Source organism: Nasonia vitripennis, chromosome 5 (assembly GCF_009193385.2).
Source record: "Nasonia vitripennis strain AsymCx chromosome 5, Nvit_psr_1.1, whole genome shotgun sequence".
NCBI lineage: Eukaryota > Metazoa > Arthropoda > Insecta > Hymenoptera > Pteromalidae > Nasonia > Nasonia vitripennis.
The window spans coordinates 5,851,571-5,876,708 of NC_045761.1; the positions used below are offsets into that span (position 1 = coordinate 5,851,571).

At 44.6% G+C, this 25,138-nt stretch overlaps 1 protein-coding gene and 1 long non-coding RNA gene across 2 annotated transcripts in view; both read left to right on the top strand.

The window, feature by feature from the left end:
* Positions 1-25,138, top strand: part of LOC116417627 — a 166,179-nt gene that overhangs the window by 42,103 nt on the left and 98,938 nt on the right. The gene's annotated exons all lie outside the window — the stretch shown is intronic.
* On the top strand, positions 1,121-19,774 carry LOC100680206. Its single transcript, XM_003424506.4, has 3 exons — positions 1,121-2,352; positions 12,381-12,829; positions 18,379-19,774. The coding sequence occupies exons 1-3, from the start codon at positions 2,211-2,213 to the stop codon at positions 18,586-18,588; spliced, it is 801 nt and encodes a 266-aa protein (XP_003424554.1). The 5' UTR covers positions 1,121-2,210; the 3' UTR covers positions 18,589-19,774.

Consider the following 25,138-nt stretch of genomic DNA (forward strand, 5'->3'; position numbering starts at 1 on the left):
TCTACAGCACGGAACTCTTCACCACACTATACTTCGTTTTGTTTTTTTTTTTCGTTTAGTTTTACTCTTCTTAGCGAACTTGCTCTGCTTTTTCTAATCTAGGTCTTATTTGATAATGCAAATAGAAAGATGATCGAAGATCCTTATTTCTTTTTGTCATCATACATTAACAAGCAGTATCATTTTTCTTATCGCATGGAGAAATGAAAATGTATCTTATCATGAAATTGAAATAATTACACCATTAGCGTAATGCCTGCAATTATAAAAACTAATGCACGATGGTGATGAAGGAAATTATGTACACCTTTTAATAATGCAAAAAATATTCCAAAACAAATTACTTTTATATTATGTGTACCTAGTTTTTTTACACTTGAAAGAAAAAGCCAAGTGGTGAAGTTGTATGAATTCACTGATATTTAAATTTAAGAATATATTTAATAAATAAGAGATTTTTTAGCTATGTTCTTACTGTGACAACTACACTAAATTTTTTTTTGTAAAAACTACTCGGAAATCCACAGATGTCGAGAGAGATATAATCAAACTCAAATGCTTATTATAGAAGTAAATCCGAAAAAGTATGAAATCGGACAAAAGTTAAGTATCAACGCCGAGTTCAAGTCGAACTCTGTCGTGAGCGCAGCACAAGCCAAAAGGGTTCGGTGAGTATATCTAAACGACGCGCTCGAGGGTCGGAGAGCGTCTGCTGGCCGAGCTCCGAAGCGCGCATCGCATCCCTCGGCCCTCGACTCGGCCGTTCCACTCCACTCCGCTCAGCTGCATCGCGCGCGCGATATTCCGTCCGCACCTCCATCGCACTGCAGCGATCTGCTGCGGCTGATGCCCCCTGCGCCCTTCCCCCCGCCATCAACCAGCTTTGCCTACCTCTCCCCTTGCCTCCCCTCGTCCCTTTACGTCGCCGTAGTGCCCGTAATCTCTCTTCACCCTCTTTCTCGCTTGGAGCCGGCCTGGCGAGCTCCCCTCCTTCTTCTCCGCTGTACCGCTCCTGCGCGCGCATCGCGCGATCCCCACTCGCGGAGCGGTGCAGCGGTGGGGAGGCAGCGCGCGGCGGCTTGGCGAGAGCAACGTGCGGCTGCAGCTCGTCGCAGGGGCAAAAGTATAGAATCATTACCAAGCAGGACCTCGAGGAGAGTGGACGCTTTCTCGCCCGTAGTTCTCCGCTCGACGCAAGTACACTAGTTGCAGGAGAGTTAGTTCGGTCGAGTCAGTTCGCTCTTCGATACTTTATCAAAGTTTTTATTCTCGTGCTCTCGCGCATCGAAGACGAGCCAAGAAATCATTGCGAGTATACAGTGTGTGCGTACGTGATTTTGGAAGGAAATTAGATCGTTGTCGAAAATTTCGAGTTTACGAATTTTTGGCATCTCTAGATATAAATATAAACAACGTGCGTCGCTGTATAGAGATAAACTGTGATTTTTCTTCTCTGTACGTTACGGTACAGCGCAATAAGAATTTTACAATAGCCCGGTGTGAAGTGACAGTTGTGACGAACCGCAAGTTATACTTCTGTTGTTTTTCGCCGAACGCTCGTACATACATACTGACACTTATTTGAATAAATTGTGTGCAACGACAACAACGCTCCACCGAACGTGCCATCGATCTTTGCCCAGGACAATCGGACTTTGAAAATTTCGCTCTCGTGACTCTAAAGAACTTTTCTTCTAAAGAACCAAGAGTATCCACGAGCAAATCACTGACTTCGTGATTCGAGCAATATAAAAGTTCAGCTATCGTGATTGGAGAAGCGTGGCCATCAAGGCAGAACCTATGGAAAGTGATCCATACGAGGATCCACCCTACAGGAGATTCCGCAGGTGATTTTCCGGACACGCAGCCTAACTGGTGCGATCGCGTAGTCAGCGGTAAACACGGAAGCAGCGCGTAACTTGCCAACCACGTGCTGCGCGCCGCCGCGATCATCCCCGCGAAACGACACGTGCTTCAACGAAGCACGCTGCTAGGCGATTTTTCTCGCCGAACAGCTAGATTGAACAATCAAGCTTGGGACGGAACAGCGAAACTTAGTTCGCGTAGAGTAGCTTAGAGGACATTGAACTCGGACTCTCCAAGAGTACGAGTGACTTTTTATACATTTTGTACACACGCGCGGTACGTTCTCGCGTCTGTTGAGAAATTGACCAAGTCAAGGAAAACAAAAACAACAACAAAAATCAACAATGGCTATCCCATTTGCGCTGCCGTCGGACGAGGACGCCGAGGACCAGAGTCAGCAGCAGCTGGAGCAGCTCATGCTGGACTTGTACGCAGCGCTGCAACAGGTCCTGCGTGCCAGAAATTCTCAGCATCCATCCAGAAATCGTGAGTACTATTTTTTTTTTATTTTTTTACGCTTTCAAGTTTAGGATTGCTCGTTGTTTTCTTCTCGCCGTGGGGTGATGCATTTGTGTACGGCTTGAGTTGATAGATACGATTCGAAGTTCGATAGTCAAAGCGATGTGTACGATATCTGCGCGAATTTTTCAGAGCACACACTTTGGTTGATTCGTTGTCGTTAGTTTGTTCAAGATTTTTGCCAATTTTTGCAAATTTTGCATTTTAGTCCAAATGACGAAACTTGTAGCGTGAAAGTGAAAAGTGTGAGAAATTTTAACTTGAATCATTTCACTGAAATAAAATCCGTAATATAGGGTGCGTTTTTAGATAAAAATTATTTCCTAGAATTTTGTTAGTTTGAGTTTTACGATAGCTGGTCACTTTCCGTGTCGTTCGGACACTTCGTCAACAGGCTAACGTTTCTTATGAGTGAAACATATACTATTTTTCTCTGACACTTACTTTTTAATCGGAATAAAAGAAGGATTTTTCTTTCGTTTTCCACGGCGTGAAATCGCATAAAATAAAAGATAACTTCAATTCAGGATTTGAGCCAAAAACTTAAAGTGAGCAACAGTTCGCGGCGCGCTAACACGCGCTACACTTTAAGCAAGGCTCTCTCGAGTGCACTCGCGCGGTCAGTGACCGGGATCGTGATTCTCTTGCGCGCTCGTATTATATGCACACTGAAGCCACGAGACGTAGTCGCAGATTATTATGCGCGACTGTCAATGATCCTCTCGCGAAACGCCTTCGACCGACTGACTCAGTGACGTCGGAGTCGTCGCGTGCGCGTTTGTTTATGACACGACGTCGCGACTAGGCGGAGCGCGTGTAACGGTTCGGCGCATTAATTACGCTCGCGGAGCGTCTACCTATGATAATTGCGCGCAAAGTGGAATGAAAAAAGTTATTAGACGTAATACGCGTTATTCAATCGCGACGTGCACTTGACTTTGAACGCGATCGACGTAACACGCTCGCAGACGAGCCGCAGACGAAGGCGAGGTGAAAAAAAATTATGTCTATACAATTAGTATTGCCATTTGTTGTTGTATCGAAAGATAATTGTCGAGCGGAAAGTTTTTATTGAGCGCGCTGACTTGTGAAAAATAGAGTTAAGATAATTTGCATGATATTACAGTATGAAAGAAGTGAAAAATATTTCAATACGAGTGACTCGCGAGTTAAAAATTTTAATGCTGCATCATCGTTAAAAAGTACATTGACATATTGCAGCATGAAATGTAATCTCGCCATGCTATAAAATAACAGTACAACTTCTTCGATGAGTTGTTCGTGAAATCCCATTTGCGTTGTAGACGTGATTTAAAAGGTGTAGTTAACATAACCAATAATCCATTAGCGGATTTCCTTTATCTTCCAATATAACTGCGCAATAAATAGAATAGTTTCCCTTTTAGTCCGAATTTTTTTTCGCAAAAAACCTTTACGGCCAAGTGAGCCGGCCGAACTTGGCGGGATACCAAAATCACACAAATTCGCGTTTGATCTTAACGTAACAGCGGTCAATGATTCACGCGTTCTTGAAATTCCTGCGTCTTGCTATATCGCATTTAACTCCAAATAAGAAATAATTGCGAAAGTCTACGAATGATTAAATGGAAATACACTAGTATAACAATAAAAGCATTAAAACGGAAAATCTATTATAATTCACGTGTACAGAGACCGCTACGACAAGCTTGCCATAAATTTCAAAAGTAATATATTTTTCGACGCAAACAAAACCAAAAAATCGTCCGCAGTCAGATTCCTCGATGCAGCAGCACACTCGAGAAAAATTATAAATGCACTCTCGATTTTCTCTAAAGACGCTAACGCCGGCAGCAGTGCGCCGCGATAATTTATACCTCGACTCGAGCGTAAAATAAAACTTCGTCGACGACGACGAGCAGTGCAAGCGCGCGCACGAACAGATGTAGTATGTGTGGGTGTGCGCTGAGTGCGTGTATATATATGTGTGTGTGTGCGTGCGTGTTGTAGACGATGTCCGGCCGTGACCCTGCTTTTCGTTCTCTCTCTTTTCTTCTCCTTCTTCGCGCTCGCTGCGTTGTGTGCAGCGCGAAGGAGTTGCGGTGATGACCGCGTGCGCATCGTCCTCGCGTAAAAGCTCGAGAGAGTATAAAATTCTGAGAGCCGCCGCCACGATCTTCGATTTCTCGACGAGTTCCGTCTTTATCTGTGTCCAGTTGTCGTAAAGGCGCGGGATTTACTTTGTTTCGCGTGATGGTTTTTTTGGCACGAGGACGATCCGCTTGATTTATGGTCCGATGGCTTCGCAGCGAGCTCATAGGTGGAAAAATGAAGGGATTATACGCGCGTATATGGTTTCAAGAATGCGGTGCGTAGAGTAAATAATTTTATGTCGGCGGATAGTGACGAGAAGCCGGCGTATTTACACTAACCAGCTCTTAAAGCTACAATTCAGCGTCTCTTCGCGGCAAACGTAACATACTTCGAGTTCCCGGTAATACCATCGTAATAATCTCGGAAGAGGCCCGCAGCTGGTAGCGATTCGCGGCGTCTCCATTACCATAAAGTTCAAAGAAAGCCCGAAGCCGACAATGTCTTTTCTCGCTCCCGCGACTCGCTCGCTCTATTCTTCCTCATAGCGGTATGGTGTATATCAGCCTGGCTTTGCGCAGAAGTGTCACATAAGTCGCGAATTCTCTCCCCCTCGCGGCGAGTGACGATATTCTCTCGTCTCGTGAGTGTGTGCGTATGCGTACGGTAGGCTCGAGAACCCTTTCGCGAGCTAGTACGGAAATAGTCGCGTTGAGGGTCAACAACCATATAGTTTGAGAGAGAGAGAGAGAGAGAGAGAGAGAGAGAGAGAGAGAGAGAGAGAGAGAGAGAGAGAGAGAGAGAGAGAGAAGATTCGGAGAGAAAGGCGCGGTTGCATCAGATCGGGGGGCGCGTATTTATAGAAACAGCTGTGCGAATGTTCGCTTGCGTGTATATATACGTGTACTCGCCCTTTTCCCTTTTTCCGCTCGGATTTGCGCGCACGCCAAGAATTTCGGTTTGTATTTTAGATTCCCGCGAGCCAAAGCGAGCAGATCGGTGTGTGTATGTGTCCGTGCTTCGGCGTAACGAGCGTCAACCCGCGGCGCGGGGATATGTCTGAGAGGTTCGCTTTTGCTGCGAGAGTTATGAATTGAATGATTGGAGTTAATGCGAATAAGGAGGATATGAATAATTGATTACGCTAAATGCGTATGGCGTTTTATTTAGACTCGTGGAAATAAATCTTGGAGGGAACTAAAATATCGTAAACTTCTCGACGAGTAAAAAGAAATAAAACAGACAAACGCATCGAAAATCCCTTTTTTTACCTCAATTCGTGCTTAGTCGGCGTCGCCCCCGCATCGCACGCAGACGTAAAAACCCTTTACGCTTTTATGGCATTGCGCGCGCGTACGAGTTCCACTTTCCGCGTAGGTGATAGACTCGCGGAATTATATCGATTCGCTCGTCGGCGCGTCGTCGTCTCGGAATCCCGAAAGTTCCAACAAACAGCTATTCAGGTCAAGTAAACTTTCCTCGTTCCGCAGCCGAGCGATGTAACGTCGTATTATATCCGTTCAAACTTGCGCGCGAAAATCCAGAGAGACCCTTCGAGCTCGATGCATTACTCATTGTGCGCCTCGTTTCCAGCAGATAAGCCAGCGAAGTAGTCGGTGCATTATTGACACGCGAAGTAGATAATAAGTGCGAGGAATGCGAGCAAGAATGCGTCTATAGCCCTTCGTGAAATATGCAGGGAATTCGTCATTGCAAAATTGTCGGTTTGTTGTGTCTCCCGCACAGCGCGCTCAGTCATCGGTGTGGCGCGACTATTGCGTCGCTCATCAAATATTCACGAATAATACTCGCGGAAAAAGGTGGTAGTAGATCTTTGCTCGATTCTCGGCTACTGCCTCATCTTTGACGGGGGTATATGTGCGCGCCGCGCCGTGAGTATCGATTTTAGCATTACTGCTTCAAAGTTTCTTGACATTGCATCATTCGTGTTGATCGATCATAACAGTAAATTTTCTTCTTTGTATTATCTAAAATCCGGACGCATATTATAATACTGGCGCTGAAACGACGAAGATTACGTATGCATCGAATCTCGCGTCTGTGTGTCAAGTAAATTCCCTCTCTTTTTTTGCGCTTCTTTATTTTCCTTTGTTCGCCGCGATAGTCACATCATATGTAATTCATGCAACCGACGCGCAAAGGTAGCAAAGCGAGAGCTTAACTGCGCGCTACTAACTACGCTAGCGAAGCATTGCGATCACACACGACGGAAGCATCAGAGGCTAGATAAAAGTACGAGCGCGATAACAAGTTGCGCGGATCTGCATTTGTAAATTCGCTTCGTCCGTCGTTTTTTCCCCTTATTACACGCGCTCGATTCAAAGGCTTTCAGATGCATGTAACGTTTTTCTGTTTATCATGCACCGAGGGGTATCGATATTTCCGGAAATTCGCGCCAAAATGGCTCCCGAGAGGGATCCTCGAAACTTTATGAGAGCGGAATCGCAGAAGGCCGCGGAAAATTATTACGAGCAGAAGCAGAGCGGGCTTGATAAATTATTGCGCAGTGATGCGGGCGGAAAAACGCATACGAGTATTCGCTTATATTGGATTCGCCGCGAGTCCCAGGTATATGTACATATAATACAGCGAGTTTCATCTCAACATCCGGCGCGCTCGCATAGGTATACATCGAAGAACGAAAAGCTCCGAGTTTCGGATTCAATTTCGCGTGAGGCCAGCCAGAGCGTGCGCGAGTGTGTATATGTATGTATACGGGAACCTCTATTACGCGAGGTGAAAAGATGAAATGCGAGAGGAGGTCGAGTGGTGAGCCAGGGGCGATAACGGTAAACTAAAAATCCACATCCTTTGCTTCGTATATAATACACGACAAGCCTCGTAATTTATCGGGAATCGAGGGATGTGCTGCTGTACGGGTATCCTGTTTTCTTTTCTAGAAAATAAAATTCGGTCAATTCAGTTCGTTGAATAACTCTCTCGCAATTAATCGTCATCGTGAGGCATAAAAGTCTGTCGCAAAGCAGAAGTCCACACAGCGAAGCACATTATCTCGCGACGACATTATCCCATTGTCCCGGAAAAGCTAGTACTAGTCTTGCGAACACGCGATCAAACTCGTGTAGGCATGAGTGTAGCGCGAAAAGGAGAGAGGGAATACGCGTACAGGGCATGAGACATCGCGCAGCACTCACACAAACTCTTGGGATTTATTCGTTTATGGAAAAATGCCGCGACAGCTTGAAAATTTATACAGCTTCTCGATTCATTCGCTTCACGTAGAGTCTGGCTCTATATATATATATATATATATATATATATATATATATATATATATATAAATATCGATTAAAATACAAGCCAGTATGATAATTCGCGAGATCCCGCATAATAAGTGAATCAATATTTACATTCGAAGAGAGACGAGTAGGCTAAGATGCCGTTGCGACAAAAGCCAGCCCTAAATCAGTAGCAATAACAACTGAAAATAGCGACGCGACACCCCCCGCGAAATCAGGGCATCAAGACGTCAACGCGAGAATTCCGGCAAACAAACGCGCGATGCGAGTTTCCCGCGCGCGGCTCGAAAAAAAGGAGGGAAAAACAAACGGCCGGTGAACGTGCTCCGGCGTATGCACGCGCTTTTTGCTCGCGAGCGTAGTTTGCGCACACGTACACAGACGCGCGAGAGCGGCAAGTGTACGTTCGTGTGGGCGACTGCAGCCGCGGCCTTGAGAGAGGTTCTTTGTGCAGTTGAGAGCGAGAGCGAGAGATCCGAACGCGCCGGTGCGAGGACAACCGGCCGTGCACGCGTGCGACGACAACGAGGCTCGTTAATGTCGAGCCGCGGGAGATCTCGCGGCGACACTGCTTTTCGATTAATAAATATATCGCTGCAGCAGGCTTTTCTCTTTCATATAGGTATTTTTCGTGCACTTTTCCCGGAAAAAGAATCGCGACGCTTGTTGTTTATAGAGAGCATTAAAAAAGACTGCGCAATTTGCCCGATTACTCACAATCGGTTAACGCTGGTTAATTCGATGAATCACTGGACCGACTCGCGATTTTCCGTTGTGTATATACTATGATACCAGCGGCTTTCATGAAATCCGCTGTGGGACAGCCGTGTCGCCGCGTTGCGAATATAATGACCGCGTATGTGGTGAGGGAAAAGCCGAAAGGAACGAGAATAATAAAGCACGAGAGTCGGGATAAGAATACATAACGGAAGGCGCGGCACGCGATCTAACCGCGAGTCACCCGAGTCGCATTCCGCGCCTCGCTTTTCAGCAGGTTGATAAACAGTATTGTGTTTGCTCGATTATCGACTCGAATTTTTACTCTAGTGGAGTATAACGAAATTCACTTCTGGCAAATTATTCTTCATTGTGCGACCAAGACTCACGGTTGCGGTCGAGATACCTCCATCGAAGTAAAGCAAACCAATCATCTCGATAATACGACGTCGCTTTTTTATATCTCTGGAGAGGGAGCGCAGGACAAACAAATATTCACGGCTGATGTCTCTACTCTTTTTATGTCCATTATCCGCGTGTCCCGTTACATTTTTCTGCGGTGCGCACGCGACTGCGTACACATACACTTTCGTACGTGGCGTGTGTACACCGCCATCGAGGACAAAGGTTCCGTCGGATAAAAATCGACAATTTCACTTGCGGCAATTTCTCGCAATTTGCTTTCGCGGCCGCTTGGATGCCCTCTGATGAATTGACGCTTTTGTTCGCCCTCTGCCCGCATGAAAGAGCTCTCGGGACACCGACGAAAAAAGTGTAATATTATGTTCAAAATAACACGCTTAAATTTAAACAAAAGTTCAATTAGTACCCCGCTCTCCGAGCATCTTCTCCTTCTAACTTCACGGTGTCGGCTCCTCATTTGCATACACAATACACATTCATATACATAACAGTGTCGGGGTAAACGCGGTGGTAGAAGCAAAACGTGCAGCTCGCGGTAATACAAAGGGCCGCGTTGTACTGCGTGACTCACGTGCAGCTACCGGTGTGCGCTTATAAGGCGTTTTCGCTCTCTCTCTTACTCGCGCGCGCGTGCACAAGACGCTTTTTGAGCCGCGAGCGGCACGCATGCGGGCGAGTATGCCACGTGCGCAGCTGCTCTACATACTGAATTTTTTTTCTTTTTTTCGCCGCTGCAATGCTCCGCGTAGTCTTCCTGCTCTTTTTCTGCCGTCTGTTCGTTTTTACACGGGGATGCCTGATTTTTTCGCTGGAGCGTCTAAGTAATGCAACGCCGTTCTGTAATCGAGGGAAACAAAAGAGATGCGGCGATTAGCGTGATGCATGTACATGCGATGATGAATTTTATCGCTCTTATATATTATTATACATTACGTGGTCGCGGGCTCCGTAATATGTTTATAATGATTCTTCGGAGAGTCGGTATAGTATAAAGCGTGAAAAAAATGAAATCCTCCGCCGCTTAAACGAGCGCGCGCGAGGGAAAGGAAAAACGATCGCCAAGGCCAAGCGAAGATGAACTTGAAACGCGCGAATCCCTCGAGGAGCTTCTCATGCGCGCACTCGATCGCGTTCTCGTCTCCGTCGTAGACGTATATTATACAGGTATACACGCTATCGATGCCATCTCTCACGCTCTTCGAGGGCAATTTTAAGCGGCCGATCCTATCTATCATGAGAAACAATAGGCCGCGGCGAGGATCGATACGCGCCTGTATATCGGAAAAAATCACTTATCGAGAAAGGTACATCGCGCTAATGGTCGCGTTGGGCGAATTAGCTAAGCGATTAAGACACAACGTATAGATATACACACGCACACACATAGGCTCACGTCAGTCGTGTAGCTGCACAATGCGTCGCTCAGTCATCTTTGTTCCCACTGCAGCGCAGTCGGTACAGTGAGCTGCATGTGCATATATGTAACCTCGAGCCCGTATGCGCGCGAGAGGCGGATTTTCTTTGTTTCGGCGCGTTGGATGCATAGCAAATTAGTCGTGACTTTTCCCGTGCGTGCTATACCAGAGTTCGACTCTCGTGCAATTATCGCACAACTGGGTTTATTGGATTCGCCCGCCGATGTGCTGTTTTACTCGTTCTCATTTTTCTCGCGCTCGTTTCCGCAAGAAATTTGCTCTCGGATATACGCACGTCGATGTCGCGAAGGAAAACTTAATCGAGAGCGGCACGTTCACGTGCGACTGTATTGCACAAGAGAGAACCAGCGCGGTAATGTAAAGGATGAGAGTGCGAAACACATATATGCGCAAACAATGGCGCCCCCGAGGCATGACAAAGTCTTCACTGCTCGCCTTTTTTCATTGTACGCGTACGCACATCTCTCTGCGCCATTGACATTGCGCCGCATTACACGAACGGACCTTTCCGACACGCTTTTGGTTAGTTTCTCGAATAGCCTCTGCACTTCGGGTGATGTATTCAAGGCCGATTTTGCGTCTTCTTGCCTCGATCCTCGAGTCGTGGGAGTAATCAACTCGCCCAGGCGTTAGCGCAGCATCGTGCGCGTTGCTAATTGCGTTTCATTAGGGGGATAAAAAGAAAAAGAAGGCAACACGACGCTAATGTCACTGTTATTTGTATTTCTATTAAACCGAACACACGCCTAATTGCTCGTAATGCACTCATCTTCGCGCTCGTTCAATGACAATGAGCTGCACTTGCGCTCGCTCGTGCGTAATTGTGAGAGATTTTCTTCGAGGAATCTATGGAGAACAAAAAATTGCAGTAAGCGTTACGAATTACGCCGCGAGCGTAAAGTGATTTGTTTTTTCTTCCTCTTCTGTAATTGTTCAGGATGTTTAGTTTATTTTGGGATGAATCTTTTCTTCTCTGATAGCGCATTATCTCCGCTGTGTTTTTGTAACTGCGCGATAAGATAAAACGGAAAATTGATAATGCACCAGTCTTATCGAGCTACTGCAGAAATAGCGCAATTGATAACGCACCATGTACGAACCCATAATAATTGGAAAGAATTTCGTCATCGTAGATACGTTTGATGCTAAAAATTTTAACCGAAGGCACCAGTCTCGATAACTAATATCCCCGGTAAGCGCGCGCAACCGCTGCGAATTCGCGTCAGATAAAAGTGTAATCACTGCGGTCAGACGCGCGGTCTACCATGCATGAGCCCCGGCGCGCAGATAAGCGAGCGCACACTCAAGTGCCACTGTCCTGTTGTCTATGCGGCTCAACCCGTGGAAATCCTTGACACGCGCTTTTTTCTTTTGCGTCTTATTTTGTTTACCAGATCGATTTGATTGCTTTCCAATATTTTTTCACACCGAAGAAAAACAAACGCAGCACTATAGTCTGAATACAAACCATCTGGACGACTGCCTAAGTCACTCGTGATCGTCACGACTAGATAAGAATATTTTTCTGTAGTACGTCACAAAACAAACTATCACTCTCCAAGTGCGGGCGACAAAGAATCGCGCCGCGCAGAAGTGACGAAAGTTTATTAATAGGGCTCGCGCGCCATGGCCGCGGGTTTAAATTTACTGCGCTCTCTTCTGGCGAGTTTACGAGCGCTTGTATATAGTATAATTGTGGCAAAAGGAGGTCAGCCCGAATAGATAATAAATGTGTCGAATGCATTTGTAGAAGGAGGCGCGCGTATTACTATCGGCAGTCGCTCTTTTTTCGGCCTCAAATTCGACGCGAGGTCGCGCGTCGTTTAGATAGCTCAACGTTGTACTCTCCCTCTCTTCAATCTAGCCTGCGCGTGTCTGCGCGCGTCTCTTTGATTGAATCAAAAAAGCAAATCCAAGTTGTTTATCTTTGATGCTGGTACGCCTATTTTATCTTCATCTTCTCTAATAATTCTTTCGCTATGAGATCATCAAGAGTTAGTGCAGTCCATAAAGACCCTCCAAAAAACATATAATCGATAACCGAACGATCGTTTTCTCCTTCTTTCAGATCGACTGCCAAGACGCTCGGCCGACATGTCGGGTACGCGTGATCATCCAATGCTGCTCGTAGACTCGGACCTTTCGCGCCTGCCGCTGCCGGACCTCGTTCTCTCAGCCGTGGAGCAGCTGCCAGCACCACCACCACAGGTGACAGTCTCGGCGCCAAGCAGCCCGACCCGCGACGCCGCCTTCCAGTTCCCCGAGTGCAGTGGCGCGTCCGCAGCGATGATGATGCCAGTGCCCAGTCCCCGGCCAAAACCCCGTCGACGCAGGCTCACTTCCGAGGGATCACTGCCCGAGAAGGCCCAGCTGCCTCAGCGACTGGACTCGTGCACCGGAGGACGCGGCACCTGCTGCGCTCACCACCTCGCCGCAAGTCTCGATGAGAGGGAGTGGGCGACTGTCGGCGCCAACCTCAGGAACATCGCCGACGACTTTCACGCCTCCAAGACCAAGGTTAGTGAGATCTGTTTATTTTCTTTATTGCTCTTTTCTTCCTTCCTAATGGATCGACGGGTGATTGTCCTGTGTGTTATATACGAGCCGTTAAAAAACTAATAAGCGAGACAGCAACATTTTCCTCTCGAAGGCGACAGTGAATATGACGGGGTCGTCTCGCGCGTTACCGGCAATTTCCGGCTTCAGCTGCGGCGCAGCTTTTAACGGGACGCTTTTACTGCCGGCCGGCCGCCTTATTAGCCAGCCCTTATGCTTTACCGTATGAGGCAGAGTCGTTCAGGAAAACAACCTTGCTTATTGTGGACGCCGAGTGCAAAACACAGTAGCGCGATAAACGAGTCGACGAAAGGTAGACGTTAACGCGCCTCGCGTGTGAGGATTTTAATGCGTGCAGTCCTTTTCTTTCGTCATAAAAACTTGTTTACTCGCCCAATTTTCATTCGTAAAATTTACCGTTTCCACTGATTCGTTGCGCTACTAAATGAGCTCTGCTGCCGGGGGGTGAAATCAGTCGGCGCGCAAAAAGACAGGAAAATCGAGTAACACAGAGGAGGGTTGGCACACGATAGAATTTAAGTAGAAACAGTCAGTGTCTCGTCGGCGCGGTGGAGCTTATCAATTAAAGCTTCTCCTCCTCCCTCGCTCTCTTCTCACTAACTCCCGGCGAATAATGGAAAGAGATTCACGGCCGACGGGGACCATGTACGAGAGCACGAAAGAAACGGGAACAATGGAAGGGGTCAAGTCTCATTTAATCTGCTTGCGAACGATCTCCCTCGTCTTCTTCGCCGCGAAAGAAAGAGAGAAAGAGCTCGCGAGATTTCTTCAATTTCACGGCTGTCTTCTTCCCCTTCGATTACCGGCACTTAACCGGCAATAATTAGACTCCCCAGGATTGAATCTCTTAAGACGAGAACGGCCAGGATTAAAAGAGACAAGGCGAACGTTACACCCCGAGAGCTCTCCTTCTCGCGCTCGCTCTTCATCGTATTATGCTCGAGCATCTATGTTTCCACCGTATTTTTTTAAACAAGGCGATACACCTACACTCGTCGAAAAGAAGTCGATCACACTACATCACTGTATACATATTTGATCAAAGAGGCCGGTATCTAGCTCTGCGTCATAGTATAGTAGTCGCGAAGGGAATACAGCATAGCAGTTCTAGACGCCGCTCGGGAACCGATATTCATGACACCCGAGGGATCAGCCGCTCGCAAGGGATTCGCTGTAACTGCAGCTTTGCGCCGAGTCTTTCTGGCACCGCCTCGGACGCGCTTATGATTAGGAATACGGAAAGACAACGACAGCGTTTTATTTTCGGCGAGACCTGTAATCATCCGTTGCGATACTTTTGCTTTCTTTATACATTAGGAGTTGACTTTATTGCGGCGAAAGTAGGAAGAAAGGATACAGTGATCCAAGTGTTAACTGCCTCGAATCCGCCCAACGAGCAATACAAATATTTATCCTTTGTGCGCGCGAAAATCGTCGCCTCCTCTCGCGTTTTTCCACTAATTTTGCTTCACTCACTGTTGCGTTACGAGCACACGTCACCGCCGCGCACCAATTTCCTCTCAGCGCAGCCAATTTTCTTATGCTAGTCGTAAAAATCGAGCAGCGCAGTTTTACGGCAAGCTGCTGCATTCAATTTTTACCTTATAATACGTTGTTCTCTCAGTCCATGCAATGACATCGACGCTGCTGAGTGGAAAATATGCAATCCCCCGACAGTTACACTAATTGCTCGGCTGTCTACCCTTTTTTGCGACGCTGCAGAGTTCGGGTATAGCACCTTTGCGTGATCGCTTTGTGTACACACACTCGCAACCAGCGTGTCGCGTGCGGGGTTTTACGATTAGTTTTCTACGATTAGCCCGCGCTTGTACGCCTTCGCCGCCTGAGATTGCCGTTGAGTTATACCTTTGAGAGGCCGACCGTTTGCGCATTCGCTACCTCGCGAGCCTCGTAGAACCGAATGGTTAACGACGAGTGTATTAACGCGGCTTCTTTCGCAATTTCTCCGGCTGCATCTTTGGCATCAGAGAAAATGTGTAAAATTTAATGTCGTACGCACTTCTCTGGAGGATACTTCATTGCCGATCTTGTGCAAGATTGCCCAACCTGTACTAAAGTTTATGCAAATAACAGGTGGCGAGAGTTACGAAGCTTTCTCATTTCTATATAACTTCGATAGTCACATGCGCGTCCGACTTTGCAGCTTCGCGATACAGTAAAAAGTCGCGTCGAAAAGAAACAATAAACAAGCTCTGAATCACGGGATATAAGTCGCATCGGCACAAGTTTGTTTTCGCTGCGGGCATCACACACGCGCAAAATCGAGCAAAAAGTCAAGCGCGATCTCGCAGCTCCCCTGCGAAATTAGAGCCGGTGCCGGCGATGCGAGTATTTTCGTCGAGCTGCGGCTCAGCGCGAAAAAAAGGAGAAGCCAGCGGAAAAACAAAGAGAATAACGAGAGGGAGCGAGAGAGCTTGCGGCCAGCGCTGCTGCACTAGCGCAGATATTATTCGAGTAGGTACTAAAAGCAGCGCGCGCGCGAGAGAGAGAGAGAGAGAGAGAGAGAGTATTATAAGAGTAAAGTAACGACGAGCCGAGGGAGGCTAGAATTGGCGCGTGCACTTTCGCGCTCTCGTCGGCCCCATGCAATGCCCGTGAATATTTGGAGAAAGAGAAGAGGAGAAGACGAGGGAGTGTGCTTATACGGAAAACAACGGGTAAATTACTCCTTTATTCAATAACGAGCTTTTTAACCAAACGACGTAGTGCATCACGGGGAGATCCGGCCGCGATTAAGGCCTGCCGTAGGTGTAAATTGAAAGAGCACTCGCGCGCGCGCGCGCCGAAATCAGTGACTTGAAACAACCGAATATACATAAAACAGCAGCGGGGTTCGAGCTGCCGAGACGATAAGACAGTCTTTTCCTCGTTGTCGGAGGGCTTTACATATGCATGCTGGCTGTGGGGAGTAAGCGAGCATGTAACGACTAAGTGGCCCCGTTCCCGGCTGATATACATACACACGCGCGCAGTAGGAGCCTCGCGCTAACTCACACTAATAAACACGTGAGCGAAAGTTAAGTGAGCATGGCGAAGCGCACGCGCGCTTGAGGAAATTATCTTCAATTATCTATCCGCGCCTTTGAGGCAGTACCTTTGCCTTCACGCCCTGCGTGTACGGCTTAGGAGAAGTCTCGGTGCGCGTGGGTGGAGCCAGTTAATTAGGCGCCGCTTAGCTCAATCTGGGAGTCGCTTGCGACTCGGGGAAGGGATTATTTTCAGTCGCTGTGGAAAAAACGCTAGTTTTTAAACCGCGATGTCAATCGATATACGACTACGTTTCGCCATATAACGACGACGCGCGCGGTAGCTATACAAATTGTCGATAAATCAACGCCAGGCGCGTACACGCTGATTGAAAGCGCCTATCTTAAGAAAGGGAAGTCACCGTCGGCGAGTTGCGCAACGCTGGTTTCACTATGCGCGCTTTCAGCGTGGCGGCAAAGTTGTTCAACTATATAACATGCCGTCGATCGACAATGAAACATCCGCGCACTGAATGAAGATCGACACCAGCTCATAAGTGCGACAACAACACCCTTGTTCGCTCACACTCGCGTTACCAGCGCATACGCGTCCAGCTGTGTCTATGAAACGCGTCGCGGATTATACGCGCTGTGCCATTTTCTTATCTGCTGGCGGGCGGCGCAATTATCCTTGCGCAATGCTATCGGCTCGGCCTGTCGTGGCCCGAGGCGCGCTTTTACGGCGATTCGAAGTAAAACTAGCGGCACGTGCTGCTGCTGCCGCTGCTGCAACTCCTCTATGCAGCGACTCACGAGATGAGGAGGAGAGTAAAAAATCCATCGGCCTATTGCTTACTTATCGTCCGCCGACGTTTTTCGAGCCCCGAGACACATTATTGTGCCGCAGCAGTTGGCGCTGCTGCTACAGGTTTATCGCAAGCGCGCTTTTGCAACTCACCTATACACGTACATAACGCTTAGATCGAAGTCGCTGCTATGTACGCTGGAAAAATTATCATGACAGATGCAATATTATGCGGCCGAGCAATAAGGCGTCGCTCTCTCTCTCTCTCTCTCTTTCGCGTTCAGTCAACTGTGAATGCTGCGCGTGTGTATGTACGTGCAGATCTCGCTCGTTGTGTTTTATGCCCGTGGAGCAGTCTGTTTATTACTCGCGCGCCGTATAAAAAGCGCGCGTGCGAGCGCTAAATCGCTCGGAGTTAATTTCATTAGCGATGATCGCGATTGCAACACTCGCGGGTAGAGAAAAACTTTTGGGTCGATCGAACGGCGAGATATTATGACAGGCATTTCTTGTGTAATTAAAACTCGCGCACGTGTGCAGTCTGTTACCCCCGTGAAAATGGAAAAGCGATCGGAGAAAATCCCTCGCCCCTTCGGTATTAATTGAAGAGGCTGGTCTAGCGCGTGTATCCTCGGCAGTGCCATAACTCTCCCTTAATGTGACGTTTCACTCCCCTCGTCGCCTCGGCATAATCTCTCTCTGTGTGTATTTTCCCAGAAAAAACTGACCGTTCCCGCGTGAGTTTATTGTTATTATCGCTTTGCGGGCTATGGTCGTATACCGTGTGCCAGATTATAGGAAGAAATCGGAAGTCGAGAGGCGATCGTGTACGAGTGGATTTTTTCGGCGTCTAGATGACGAAGAGTGTATACATACATGTAGAGGGCTCGGGGGATTACTTCGCACTTATGTAAGCAGGCGATTAAAGTGATTTACTGTTGATTGCGCGCTGAGTCTCCGATGACGCTGTTTACGCACTAGCATTATTAGGATTCACTGTCGGAAAAATCAGTAGTGGCATGCGAGATGTTCAGACGCGATCCTCGCGATTATAACGAATACCTATTGTCTCACAATTAAAGTATAGTATTAAGCTCACAATGCAGTATCGTGAAATAGCTTACGCGCACAGAAACTAATTTCGGCAACGAAAAATCAGCCGACTGGAATCTGACTTATCGTTATCCGTTCAAGTGCACGCGGCGGTGGCGGCGGCACAGGAAAAAGGTAAAAAGCGAGAGGGCGAACTCCGCGAAAAGCTTTCCTCCTAATTGGGCAAGTGTCCTCTAATTGGGGGAATCTAAATTAAGGGCAGAATTACCCTCGCGAGCGGCGTGACAGGTTTCTTTGTTTCGACTTTTCGCGAGAGACGAGCGGACGCGGGCGATAGGCTGCTTCCTCGATTATTATTATTGTTATATACGGCGAAGGCTTGAATTTCGAGAAGCAGTTCTCTCTTCCGACGACGACGGCTCAGCCGCGATAAGCCTTATCTCGCCGTCGCATCGCGCGATTCTCGTGTATACAATTTCGCCGAGCGGATTCAGCAGAGTCGACGTCCTCGAGCTGCCGAAATTATCTGTAATCGCGCGTCAGCAGTTTATTGTTCGGGACAATCGCTTTGTTATCAGCTGCTATGTTATATAATATGTTCAAACTTGAATAATAACGCGAATGTCAACCTTTCTATGTTGCAGGACGCAGAGGTGGAGAAGTCGAGACTGCCCTTCATCGGCTCGTCGTTCTCCTCGTCGACGAGCGGCCTCGGCTCGAGCGGCCTCGGCAGCAGTCCCTCCGGCTCGACAGACAGCATTCTGTCGCTGCTGATGCCAGCTCCCCTGCGCGAGACCCTCTGGACGACGCTTGCCCTCTATCTGGGATGGCGGCTGGTCTCGCGCCTGCGATAGAAGCAGCCAGCCATAGCCGAGGATGGCCAGACCTGTTCTTCTCCGCTTCTTCTCTCTCCGCTCGCTGCTGCTGACAACGCAGCTGCAGCGGCCGACTGACGACGAGAGCTGCCGCTCTGCTGTTGATGCCGATCGGGGCCCTCGGGTGCGCAGACCCCGGGCCAGACAGAGGCCCGGCGAGATGAGGCTTCGATACTTAAAATGCTGACCCACGACGACGACGAAGACAACGATGGAAGAGGTTTTGTGCCGCGCCGATTATCGCCGCGATAAAAAAGGAAGCACTGCGAGAGCAGGCTTCTTCTTCCGGATTTTGTCTTTTTACTTTTTGACCATGCTGTTGTATTGTAAATATACGCGCCCCTCGACCGCGCGTATCCATCGTCTGAGATGACACACGGCGTCCGATTTTTCGGGCTTCACCGCGCGAGGCCACTCCTCGGATTATTGTCGCAGCGGAATCGGTTTTCGCACCTTTTTTGTTTGGAAAATTCGATTCCGTTGCAGTTGATGATTTGTTTGCTAAACTTTTGATCGACGGTATTGCTCGTCGTTGTCGTTGTATTGTACGGGGAGTGACCATCGAAGTGGGTTGTAAATTATTTTGCTGAAAATAATATTGGATGAGAAATTTCGTTCTCGGTGTCGGTTTTCACGACAAAGAGCGGACAGTCGGAATTCTCGGACGATGACGCGCGCGATGCTCGGCCATGGCGTGCCATCTTTTTGCGCGATCTTGTAGACGTATAGTCGAGGCGAAAGAGCGAGAACTACCAAGCAGATCTCGCTCTCGCTCTCTGTGTTTTCTACGTTGTTACTTTTTGGAGCCCAACAAGCGAAACGATACGATATATGTACGCACATATTGCACGACGACCGATCGGACCGGAAGAGGGAGAGGTGTTTTTTCTTCAGGGTTTATATCACTTTCGAGATGCGACAGGAGTATATTATATGAACACAGAAAACAAACGAAAACAAAAGCAAAAACAGAGCGGAGGGGGGTGAAGGAGAGCTAAGGACGAGATCCAAAGAGGACTTAAACCCAATAATCAAACGATGATCTCATTATGGATAAACAAAGAGAATTAAATAAAGTAGTGTGATGATTGTAAGGAGAGCAGGTTAAGAGAAGGACGCAAAGTACACGACGAATTGTTAGAATGGCGGCTCGAAGTGTGGCAAATAGGTAATTAGGTGTAAACTTTGCTTTTGAGTTGAGAATCGACGGACACTTGCCTTGATACGTGCCAGCGACCACAGCAGAACTAAAATACTTATATATGTAAGTAATTACCATGTGATTTTTAAAACTAATATACTGTATTAAAGTGTGTATATATATATATATATATATATATATATATATATATATATATATATATATATATATATATATATATATATATATATATATATATATATATATATATGTGTATGTATATATACATATATTACAATATAGATAATCGGTTAAGAAAGAACTTTTTTATTTATAAACTTTATTTAGGGAATTGTAATTATTTTTAATCTTGTATAGTGTGTAAAGCAATCATTCGGTAGTTAAAGGAATAATAATGATAAATGAAAATAAAACGACGATCCGTTAGTCGTTGGCACGTATAAACGCGTCTTCGTCACTGTACATATAGAAGGCCAATAAGATTTTAAAAATGAATAAATACATGCAAGGAAATACGGGACGTCGATTGAGTGTTGACTTGGAAAGTCAGGTTTTTTTTTAAGGAAGGGAAGAGGCAGCGCGACGTGTAATTGTATAAATCTAAAGTAATAAAAAAATCAGTAATAAGTCGAAGTAATTAATTAAAGTAGATAATTGATATAGATCGAGGAGCGCAGCATCTGATTGGCTCGCTGCGCGGCCCGTGGACAGTTTTCAAATGATCTCCGGTAGCTTAGCTCTTAGTGACGCCCCTCGTCCATGCGCACACGCACGTTCGTTCGGCCATTTTCGGAAGAGAGGCGTCTTTTTCCTAACGCTTTCCTAATCCATCTTTTTTTTTTAATTTTATCCTTTCTCTACCTTCTATCCTCTTCTTTCTCTTTGTGCTCTTCTCTTTATCTTTCTCCGATTGCTTTCGTTTTTGCCTTGTAGACTTCTATACCTCTGCTCATTCTGCAATCAATCTGTCAATTTAAATTTTCTCCAAAAAATAAACGTAAATAAACATTGATTTCAACGATGGCTTTATCGGGTCTTAACCTATGCTGGTTGGCATTCGTTTTGAAAAATTCTTCAGATAAAAAGTTAAGAAAAAAATATTTAAGAAAATGTATATTTTGCTATTTATAAGTTTAGTGCTTTAAAATAATTACATGATACGAGGAAGCCATCGAGAAGTCAAATTCTATCTGTGTTTTATCATCTAAACAAATATATAATACAAGCATACCATATACTTGTCTCTTAATATTCCAGTGTGTAGAAGAATAGTATTTATTTAGATAATATACTCCCGCTTTTTCCCCGTTACAACGAGGCAACTGTTCTATAAGCTCTTCTACTTTAGTTTTAACTGCAACTTCAGTTTACTTGTAAAGTCTCGTTGTTGTAAATACATTGGTTCATTCCCATAATATCTTTTTTTAAATAAATTTAACGTTGTTGCCTCAGCCATATAACCCAATTTCTCAATCAACGTGGGCTTCGAGATTCTTGCTATTTGTTCTCAAACTCTTGCCCTCAAGAGCCGAGGACAGTTTCTTATTCGATGAGTGTCGTTGAAAATATATTTTCAAATGTTTAAAAAAGTTTATACAGTATTTGCCCAAGCAATAACAAAATAATAAAAATAAAAGTAAAATTTAACGACACCGTCGAGTCTCGCCGTGCACCTACAGCGTTTACAAATTCGAACTTTTCTTAAAGGTCTTCTTGTGCAATTTTAATAACAGATGTAGAAGACCTTTAAGAGATGGATAATACTTGTCGATTTAAGACCTTTAACATAAACGTAGATAACGACTATGATTTTCCGTCGTGAAAGCCTACTTCTTCGAAGGAAAAGAGAGAAAAGCAAGTGAGTGTGAAGTCCCTTTTTTCCGAGATTCAGTGATATCGATGCAACTGAGCACAGACAAAAAAAGAAATAGAAACGACAATTTAGATAATTAAATGAATTGAAGGCCTGAAAAGAAACGAATAAAAGAAACTGTTGAAACGAGACAAAAGCAAGTTCTTGTAAATAGTAATGCTTCATTTTTTTATTTCAAGACACTATAGCATTTTTTTTTGTCTTTGCACATATGCAGTTCGTTTTGTTTTTTTTATTATTTTTTGACGATTATGTTTTTTATTTCTCCCTTTTATGTTTTTTTACCGCATAATTAAATACGAACCTTAGAACAGTAAACAAGTAGGAGCATTTTATAGCTAGTAGTCAGCCATATGGAGAACGTAATAAACTATGAATAAACATTGATAAAGTCTATATATATAATGGAAGACGCATATATAAAGAAGTATATATATATACATAAATATATATTTTAAATGGTATACTTGGAGAAATCGCGATTATTGTTTTTTGAGATGATAAGAAGGTATAGGAAGACGAGAAGCGTGCGAAAAGTGTTGCCAACTCTGTCGACGTTAATCTTCATTATGATGACGATATAATGATGAGTGAATAAAAAATTGCGAAAACATGCGAGATCGAAATTCGCGTCTTGTCTGCGGAACGTCATTGACTTTCGATTCCTCTGATTGTTCTTAAGCTCCATCATGCTTTGGATGATTTTCGCTGAAAAAAAAGTAAAAGTACACCAGTTACGTACCGCAGGCAAGACTAAAACTCGATGGAACGATCGAAGAAATATAAGCTGTAACTGTGACTATGCGGATCATGGGGGGCAGGCTGTGCCCAAAACGCATTTTTGTGAATACATATATAACAAAATAAGTCAATAATATCATTTCCGGCAATTTTGAAAAAAAAAGAATCAAATAAGTAAACGTAATAGAGGAAAAAGAGAAAAATCGAAATAAAGTACAGCCCGCCCACCTGAGATCCCCGCGCGTCAAAGCGTCACTGTGATCTCGTAATTATTAATAGATATCTAATTATAATAACGAATAATCGTATTAAATATTGTAACGTTCCTCCCCCTTTTTCACATACCCAACCAAAACTCCCTTGTTTTCTTTTATGAATATCTGTCTGTATGAGCCACAAACTTCGAAAGAATTTAAAAGAGTCAACACGAGATTCTCCATCTGGAACCTTATCCATTTTGTCCCCTCCAAATCTTTCCCACATGCCCATTAGTTCGTAATTGTAACCGTACTTTAAAAATTCAAACTTTCAAATGATCTCTCGAAGGCATCAATTGCTGGGCGAGTTTGCATTTTTCCGGTGTCTTTCGTCCTCTTGTTATTACTTACTTACTTAATTATTAAATTTCTCTTCTAAGCATGAGCTAACGTGATTGCTCCTTCCGATTTTCATGATATTCAAAATTTTCTTGAATCGCAGACAGAGGAGAAAAAATAAGGGACGAAAGACACTGGCTCTCATCGACCACCTCAATTGAAGCGTATTCTTCGATTATACTGCGTTATTGTATAGTTAGTTTATTGTCATTTTCACTATGATTAATTTTTTGATAGTTTTCAAATATTATTATTTTTATTATTATTATTATAGCTATTAATACTGATATTTTTCTCTAAGGATCGTATGCGTACCGATTGATTCTTTTACATCCAAAACGATTATTTCTTTTCGCTTTTAACTGTCTGATATGGCGAAAGCGTTCTAACAGTTTTTTTATATTTGATTTCGGCGCTAAAGAGGTAATCGACTAGTCTTTACCGGACAAAGCATTGAGATTTTTTACAAAGGATATTTTCTTATAAGATTGAGATTCTTTTTTTGGTACTCTATGCCGTTCTCCTTTTTCCGATATATTGCGAATGACGATATTCATTGCCGAGCGCCGACATATTTTTGACGAACAAAGCCGTGTTGATCTTACAGCGACGTTTCTTTGTGATTTTGGAAGAAAGTGACTAAATTTTTATAAAAAAAAAAATAATAATAATAATATTTAACTACGTAGAACGTATTTAAATTATTGTATTATATGAAATTGTAGTTGCGACAAGTGAAATTCGGCTTTAGTTCGTTAATAGCAATGGCCATTTTCTTGAGCGTCGTTATATTTTTTGTAAGAAAACAAATGAATGAATCCTTTTTTATCGCTAATAAATTATTGTAATACTGCCATAGAAAATACATTAATTTTTCGTCAGTATTTCGAGCATTGCCTCGTTTCACCTCCCCCTCAAAACTGCCGTCTTATCGAGAAAGTAAGAGATAAAAGAAAATTTGTCCAAAGTTTTCTAAATGGGAAGAACATAACGAGTACGAGAATTTCGTCTACAGTACACGCAAATTGCATTTAATAATAAATAATTACAGACTCTGTGAAAATGTGTCCTAAGAAGGGCTCAATCTTCAAAGATCTCAAAAGACGAAAAATATTTCTCTTCTATTTGCTTAGACTGCCTTAAGTTTGCCATAAAGCGAGTAAGCGCTAGAAAAAGTTTGCGATTGATCGACCGAACTCTTGTAAGGTGCCAAGCGCTTAAGCGTGTTTTTTACTTTAATATATTTTTTGTTTCAACACAATTTCCTCTTAAATTTGGCTGTCAAGGGTCGACCAAAAGTCGATCTTTTTACGAAGGATGATTACATTCATTTATAATTTTTGTTTTTAGATTTGTTCATTTTATTTGTTTCTTTTTCGTTAAAATCTTGAATGCCCGCGAGTGTTACCTGTAACCAAATAAATTCACAGACCATTCTTTTTTTCTATCTTTGTAAACCGTCGCGCGACTTACTACATTTGGTTCTTTTACTTTCGTCATTACATATTCTGAATGAGAGAAAAAGAAAGAGAAAAACAAATACGTGCGTGTTACGTTTTATCAAAGAAAAATTAATAAGTTATAGGTCGCCGAAGATGTGAAAACTGCGTCAATTTATTAGATTGCCTCTGAACTATAGAAAAATGTTTTTAAAAAATCTGGTTTTAACAAAAAATAACAAGCAAAGAGAAAGAATCCGATAGCAGGCGTCTCTTAAGCCGTCATCAAAGCTCACAAAAATGCATTGTGATAGAGCCTGGACATCGTGCGCCATCCTTTTATTATTCGTCACTTAATATGAAATTTGAACAAAAGATTCAGCGAATTACTAAAAAAATCTAATCACAGTTATTCTGTATTTGTATGAACAAAAAATCGTAAAGAGTACGAATAATGAAAGCGATAAAAATTAATATCCAAAAGACGCTATTCATTGAATCGAAATTTTGTCCAGCTGACCAATCCAAAGAAGCGACCAAATAAACTGAGATAAGGGATGTTTTAGTTGTGAGCATTTGTAAGATGCGCTTAAAAGGCGTGTGTTTTTTCTCTAAAATATAAGCATTGTTTGCAGTTGGAGATAAATTTGAAAAATCAGAGCTCACGACGGTCACGTGATAATACTACGTCGTAATAAACAGTCCGTAATTTTTCCCA

Excerpts from the sequence above, each read along its gene's own strand:
- LOC100680206 (XM_003424506.4), top strand. The coding sequence starts at position 2,211 with ATGGCTATCCCATTTGCGCTGCCGTCGGACGAGGACGCCGAGGACCAG. Across the intron at positions 2,353-12,380 it reads TCAGCATCCATCCAGAAATC|ATCGACTGCCAAGACGCTCG; the intron begins GTGAGTACTATT and ends TCCTTCTTTCAG. Across the intron at positions 12,830-18,378 it reads TTCACGCCTCCAAGACCAAG|GACGCAGAGGTGGAGAAGTC; the intron begins GTTAGTGAGATC and ends TCTATGTTGCAG.